Source organism: Pelecanus crispus, unplaced genomic scaffold (genome assembly GCF_030463565.1).
Source record: "Pelecanus crispus isolate bPelCri1 unplaced genomic scaffold, bPelCri1.pri SCAFFOLD_321, whole genome shotgun sequence".
Taxonomy (NCBI): domain Eukaryota; kingdom Metazoa; phylum Chordata; class Aves; order Pelecaniformes; family Pelecanidae; genus Pelecanus; species Pelecanus crispus.
The window spans coordinates 25,794-33,675 of record NW_027461391.1 but is presented as its reverse complement, the minus strand read 5'-3'; the positions used below and the strand labels follow the sequence as shown (position 1 = coordinate 33,675).

The following is a 7,882-nucleotide window of genomic DNA, read 5'->3' as shown; positions in this document are numbered from 1 at the left end:
CGGGAGCGCCCACCCACGCGGGCACCCCCCTGTGCGGGGCACCCACCCCACTCGGGCACCCCAACACGCGTGGCACCCACGCGTACGGGCACCCCCCCGCTGCCAGGCGGCACCACCCACGCGTGGCACCCACGCTACCCACCCCCTGCCAGCCGGCACCCACCAAAGCGAGCCCCGCACCCCCCTCCCCCCCGGAGCGCCCACCCGTGCGGGCACCCCCCCCGCTGCTCAGCGGCACCCACCCACGCGTGGCCCCCACCCGTGGGTGCTCTCCCCGCCGGGCGCTCCCCCCCCCGGCACCAGCACCCACCCACGGGCGTCCTGCAGCCCGCGGCTCCCCCCACGCCCCCCCCCCAGGGTGCCGCTGCCCCCCCCCCCGAGCCCCACTGCCGCCCCGAGTGACCCCCGACACGAGTGGGTGCTGCCCGCACCCCTGGGTGCCCCCCCCCCGCCCCGCTTCGGGGACGGAATGCGGCGGGGGTGGGGGGGAGGGTCCCTCCTGGTGGGGAAACTGAGGCACGGAGCCAGGGTGCCCCCCCCCGGAGCCCCCCCCCCCCCCCGTGCCCACCCCCCCCACTCGTGGCCCCGTGCCCGTGGGCCCGGCTGCTCCGCGCCAGGGTCCCCGGTGCCGTGGCAACCACCGCGGGGGGGCTCTGAGCCAGGGCTGGCGCCTCGCCCCCGCCCCCCCCCCCCCCCCCCTCACCCGCACCCTGGGCACCCACCCAAACGTGGGGAGACCCCGGAGGATGTGGGACACGGGGGTGCCCCCCACGGGTGTCCCCCCCCACGGGGAAACGCTGGGGGACAGCCCCCCCCCCCCCCCCCGGTGCCACCCCCCCCCCCAAAAATCCCGAGGTGCCCACAGCAAGTGGGACGCCCCCCCCCCGCGCCCCCAAATTGCCCCCGCGTGGGGTCAGCAATGTCCGGGGGGGGGGGGGCAGGCAGCAGAGCCCCCCCCCACGCGTGGGGGTGCCCCGTGGGGGGGTGGCGGAGCCCCCCCGCGCCCCCGGCCCCGCGGTAACGCCACCCCGCCGTTGTTTTTTGGCACCGGGGCCGTTTTCCATGACCGCATCGGCCCCCCCCCCGCCCCCCCCGGCTGCTGCCGGCTCCTGCCGGCCCTGCGACCCCCTGCCGCGGGGCGGGGGGGGGCGGGGGGGGCCTGCCTGGCCCCTGGCCCTGGCTGCTGGTGGGCTCCTCCGCCCAGCTTGTGGGGACCCCCCCCCGGCCACAGTGACCCCCCCCCAGTGACCCCCCCCCACGGCCACAGTGCCACCCCCACAGCCACAGTGACCCCCCCCGGCCACAGTGACCCCCCCCCGGCCACAGTGACCCCCCCCCACGGCCACAGTGCCACCCCCACGGCCACAGTGACCCCCCCACAGCTACAGTGACCCCCCCCCCCCGGCCACAGTGACCCCCCCCCACGGCCACAGTGACCCCCCCCACAGCCACAGTGCCACCCCCCCGGCCACAGTGACCCCCCCCCGGCCACAGTGACCCCCCCCCCCGGCCACAGTGCCACCCCCACAGCCACAGTGACCCCCCCCCGGCCACAGTGACCCCCCCCACGGCCACAGTGCCACCCCCACAGCCACAGTGACCCCCCCCCGGCCACAGTGACCCCCCCGGCCACGGTGACCCCCCCATGGCCCTGGGGACCCCCCCCACGGCTACAGTGCCACCCCCCGACAACCACAGTGACCCCCCCCAGCCACAGTGACCCCCCCCAGCCACAGTGACCCCCCCCTACGGCCACAGTGACCCCCCCCAGCCACAGTGACCCCCCCCCCGGCCACAGTGCCACCCCCACAGCCACAGTGACCCCCCCCGGCCACAGTAACCCCCCCACGGCCACAGTGCCACCCCCACAGCCACAGTGACCCCCCCCACAGCCACAGTGACCCCCCCGGCCACAGTGACCCCCCCCCAGGTGACCCCCCCCCCGGCCACAGTGACCCCCCCACGGCCACAGTGACCCACCCACAGCCACAGTGCCACCCCCACAGCCACAGTGACCCCCCCTACAGCACAGTGACCCCCCCCCACGGCCCTGGGGACCCCCCCCCCACGGCTACAGTGACACCCCCGTGACCACAGTGACCCCCCCCATGGCCCTGGGGACCCCCCCCCATGGCTACTGTGACCCCCCCCCCCCCGGCCACAGTGACCCCTCCTACAGCCACGGTGACCCCCCCCATGGCCCTGGGGACCCCCCTGCGACCACAGTGACCCCCCCCAGCCACAGTGACCCCTCCCACGGCCCTGGGGACACCCCCACAGCCACAGTGACCCCCCCCGGCCACAGTGACCCCCCCACGGCCACGGTGCCACCCCCCACAGCCACAGTGACCCCCCCGGCCACGGTGACCCCCCCATGGCCCTGGGGACCCCCCCCACGGCTACAGTGACACCCCCGTGACCACAGTGACCCCCCCACAGCCACAGTGACCCCCCCCACGTCCACGTTGACCCCCCCCATGGCCCCATGGCCCCCCACCCCAGACAAAGTGCCCCCCCCATGGCCCTGGGGACCCCCCCACGGCCACAGTGACCCCACCCCACGACCACAGTGACCCCCCCACGACCACAGTGACCCCCCCCATGGCCCTGGAGACCCCCCCCCCACTGCCACAGTGACACCCCCCGTGACCACAGTGCCCCCCACAGTCACAGTGACCCCCCCCCATGGCCCTGGGGACCCCCCCACGGCCACAGTGACCCCACCCCACGACCACAGTGACCCCCCCACGACCACAGTGACCCCCCCCATGGCCCTGGAGACCCCCCCCCCACTGCCACAGTGACACCCCCGTGACCACAGTGCCCCCCACAGTCACAGTGACCCCCCCCCCATGGCCCTGGGGACCCCCCCACGGCCACAGTGACCCCCACCCCACGACCACAGTGACCCCCCCACGACCACAGTGACCCCCCCCATGGCCCTGGAGACCCCCCCCCACTGCCACAGTGACACCCCCGTGACCACAGTGCCCCCCACAGTCACAGTGACCCCCCCCCATGGCCCTGGGGACCCCCCCACGACCACAGTGACCCCCCCCACGACCACAGTGACCCCCCCATGGCCCTGGAGACCCCCCCCCATGGCCCCATGGCCCCCCACCCCAGACAAAGTGCCCCCCCCCATGGCCCTGGAGACCCCCCCACGGCCACAGAGCCCCCCCCCCCTTCACTGCCACCCCCCACCCACGGTGCCCCCCCCCAACTTGGGACGCCCCCCCCCTGCCCGCGGTGCCCCCCATGCCCACGCTGCCACCGGTGCCCTGCAGCCCCCCCCCGTGCCCACGGTGATGCCCCGTACCCTCGATGATGCCTGTGGCCACGGTGACCCCCACGCTGGCGGTGACATCCATGCCCATGGTAATGCCCGTGCCCACGGCGAGGGCCGTGCCCGCCGGCGGTGCCAGCCGCGCCGGCGCTGCCAGCGTTGCCCACGGCGTCCCGCGCCCGCAGGCCGGCCGGGAGTACTCGCCCGCTGCCACCACCTCCGAGAATGGCGGCGGCAAGAGGAAGCAGAAGGAGAAGGAGCTGGATGAGCTGAAGAAGGAGGTCAACTTGGTGAGGAGGGGACACCGGGGACACCGGGGACACCGGGGACACCAGGGACACCGGGGACACCAGGGACACCAGGGAAACCGGGGACACCGAGGACATCAGGGACACCGGGAACAAGAGGGACATCGGGGACACCGGGGACACCGGGGACACTGGGGACATCGGGGGACACTGAGGACACCAGGGACACCGGGGAACAAGAGGGACATCGGGGACACCGGGGGACACCGGGGACACTGGGGACACCAGGGACACCGGGGACACCAGGGGACACCGGGAACAAGAGGGACACCGGGGACACCGGGGACACTGGGGACACCAGGGACACCGGGGACACCAGGGACACCGGGGACACCGGGGACATCAGGGACACTGGGGACACCAGGGACATTGGGGACACCAGGGACATCGGGGACACCGGGGACACCGGGGGACACTGGGGACACAAGGGACATTGGGGACACCAGGGACACTGGGGACACCGGGGACACCGGGGACACCGGGGACACTGGGGACACCAGGGACACCGGGGGACACCAGGGAAACCGGGGACACCGAGGACATCAGGGACACCGGGAACAAGAGGGACATCGGGGACACCGGGGACACCGGGGACACTGGGGACATCGGGGACACTGAGGACAGCAGGGACATTGGGGACACCAGGGACACCGGGGACACCAGGGACACCGGGAACAAGAGGGACATCGGGGACACCGGGGACACCGGGGACACTGGGGACACCAGGGACACCGGGGACACCAGGGACACCGGGAACAAGAGGGACAGTGGGGACACCGGGGACACTGGGGACACCAGGGACATTGGGGACACCAGGGACACCGGGGACACCAGGTACCCGAGGGACACCGGGGACACCAGGAACCCCAGGGACACCGGGGACACCAGGGACACCGGGAACAAGAGGGACATCGGGGACACCGGGGACACTGGGGACACCAGGGACACCCGGGGACACCAGGGACACCGGGGACACCGGGGACATCAGGGACACTGGGGACACCAGGGACATTGGGGACACCAGGGACATCGGGGACACCGGGGACACCGGGGACACTGGGGACACAAGGGACATTGGGGACACCAGGGACAACCGGGGACACCAGGTACCCGAGGGACACCGGGGACACCAGGAACCCCAGGGACACCGGGGACACCGGGAACAAGAGGGACATCGGGGACACCGGGGACACTGGGGACACCAGGGACACCAGGGACACCGGGGACACTGGGGACATCAGGGACACTGGGGGACACCAGGGACATTGGGGACACCAGGGACATCGGGGACACCGGGGACATCGGGGACACCGAGGACATCAGGGACACTGGGGACACCAGGGACACTGGGGACACAAGGGACATTGGGGACACCAGGGACATTGGGGACACCGGGGACACTGGGGACACCGGGGACACCGGGGACACCAGGGAAACCGGGGACACCGAGGACATCAGGGACACCGGGAACAAGAGGGACATCGGGGACACCGGGGACACTGGGGGACATCGGGGACACTGAGGACACCAGGGACATTGGGGGACACCAGGGACACCGGGGACACCAGGTACCCGAGGGACACCGGGGACACCAGGAACCCCAGGGACACCGGGGACACCAGGGACACCGGGAACAAGAGGGACATCGGGGACACCGGGGACACCGGGGACACTGGGGACACCAGGGACACCGGGGGACACCAGGGACACCGGGAACAAGAGGGACATCGGGGACACCAGGGACACTGGGGACACCAGGGACACCGGGGACACCGAGGACATCGGGGACACTGGGGACACCAGGGACATTGGGGACACCAGGGACATCGGGGACATCGGGGACACCGGGGACATCGGGGACACCGAGGACATCAGGGACACTGGGGACACCAGGGACACTGGGGACACAAGGGACATTGGGGACACCAGGGACATTTGGGGACACCGGGGACACCAGGGACACCGGGAACAAGAGGGACATCGGAGACACCAGGGCCACCGGGGACACCGGGGACATCGGGGACATCGGGGACATCAGGGGACATCAGGGACACTGGGGACACCAGGGACATTGGGGACACCAGGGACACCGGGGACACTGGGGACACCAGGGACACTGGGGACACCGGGGGACACCAGGGACATTAGGGACACCGGGGACACCAGGGACATCAGGGACACCAGGGACACCAGGGACATCGGGGACACTAGGGACATTGGGGACACCGGGGACAGCAGGGACACTGGGGACACCAGGGACACTGGGGGACACCGGGGACATTGGGGAAACCGGGGACACCAGGGACACTGGGGACACTGGGGATGTCAGGGACACCGGGGACACTGGGGACGTCAGGGGCACTGGGGACACCCGGGGACATCGGGGACACCAGGGACACCGGGGACACTAGGGACATTGGGGACACCGGGGACAGCAGGGACACTGGGGACACTGGGGGACGTCAGGGACACCGGGGACACCGGGGACACGAGGGACATTGGGGACGCCAGGAACACCAGGGACATCAGGGACACCATGGGCATTGGGGACCCCAGGGACACTGGGGACCGCTGACCGTGCCAGCCCGGGCGGGGTGACACGGGTGACGCGTGCCCGGCAGGATGACCACAAGCTGTCCCTGGATGAGCTGGGCAGGAAGTACCAGGTGGACCTGTCCCGGGTGAGATGTCCCCACGTCCCCATGTCCCACCCCCGATGCCATCTCCAGCACCCCGCATCCCTCCGGTCCCCACGGGTGGCCCCTGGCTGTGCCGTCCCGGCACCCCCACATCCCTGTCCCCGTGGGTGACACCCAGCCATGTCCCCTGTCCCCTCCGGCACCCCACATCCCCGTGGGTGACACCCAGCCATGTCCCCTGTCCCCTCCGGCACCCCACATCCCCATGGGTGACACCCAGCCATGTCCCCTGTCCCCTCCGGCACCCCACATCCCCATGGGTGACACCCAGCCATGTCCACTGTCCCCTCCGGCACCCCAAATCCCCATGGGTGACACCCAGCCATGTCCCCTGTCCCCTCCGGCACCCCACATCCCCATGGGTGACACCCAGCCATGTCCCCTGTCCCCTCCGGCACCCCACATCCCCATGGGTGGACACCCAGCCATGTCCCCTGTCCCCTCCGGCACCCCACATCCCCATGGGTGACACCCAGCCATGTCCCCTGTCCCCTCCGGCACCCCACATCCCCGACCCCATGGGTGACACCCAGCCATGTCCCCTGTCCCCTCCGGCACCCTGTCCCCACGAGTGACCCCCTCGCCATACCCCTGTCCCCATGGATGCCCCCCCCCGTGCCCCCCCATACCCCCGCACATCCCCAGGAGCCCCCCGCCCACGTCACCCTGCCCTCCCGCGCCCACGGCGTGTCCCCTGGCTGGGACCCCCCGCCCCTGCCACCCCCAGCCCCCCGGCCGGGTGCCAGCGTGTGCCCACCCGCAGGGCCTGACCAACGCGGCGGGCGGCCGAGATCCTGGTGCAGCACGGCCCCAACGCCCTGACGCCCCCCCCCACCACCCCCGAGTGGGTCAAGTTCTGCCGCCAGCTTTTCGGGGGCTTCTCCATCCTGCTCTGGATTGGCGCCATCCTCTGCTTCCTGGCCTACGGCATCCAGGCCGCCATGGAGGACGAGCCCTCCAACGACAACGTGAGGGCACCTGGCGGGGCACCGGCATCCTGGGGGGGCACGGGCATCGTGGGGGGCACAGGCACTGCAGGGGCATGGGCACCCTTGGGGGGCACAGGCATCGTGGGGTTCATGGGCGTCGTGGGGTTCGTGGGCACCCTGGGGGGCACAGGCATTGCAGGGGCATGGGCACCCTTGGGGGCACAGGCATCGTGGGGTTCATGGGTGTCGTGGGGTGCACGGGCATCGTGGGGGGCACAGGCATTGCAGGGGCATGGGCACCCTTGGGGGGCACAGGCGTCGTGGGGTTCGTGGGCACCCTGGGGTGCAGGGGCATCGTGGGGGGCACAAGCACAGCAGGGGCATGGGCACCCTTGGGGGCACAGGCATCGTGGGGTTCATGGGCGTCCTGGGGGGCACAGGCATTGCAGGGGCATGGGCACCCTTGGGGGGGCACAGGCATCGTGGGGGTTCATGGGCACCCTGGGGTGCACGGGCATTGTGGGGGGCACAGGCATTGCAGGGGCATGGGCACCCTTGGGGGGCACAGGCATCGTGGGGTTCATGGGTGTCGTGGGGTTCGTGGGCACCCTGGGGTGCACGGGCATTGTGGGGGGGCACAGGCATTGCAGGGGCATGGGC

General features: G+C 72.2%; 1 protein-coding gene across 1 annotated transcript in view; it reads left to right on the top strand.

Annotated features, from left to right (window-relative positions):
• Positions 1-3,324: 3,324 nt before the first annotated feature.
• The window catches only part of LOC142596995 (sodium/potassium-transporting ATPase subunit alpha-2-like), a gene marked incomplete at its 3' end in the record, with an annotated part of 28,320 nt that continues 23,762 nt past the window's right edge, over positions 3,325-7,882 (top strand). Inside the window, 5 exon segments of the mRNA XM_075727431.1 lie at positions 3,325-3,378; positions 3,472-3,576; positions 6,216-6,275; positions 7,057-7,071; positions 7,073-7,261. Coding sequence (XP_075583546.1) covers positions 3,325-3,378; positions 3,472-3,576; positions 6,216-6,275; positions 7,057-7,071; positions 7,073-7,261 — 423 coding nt within the window.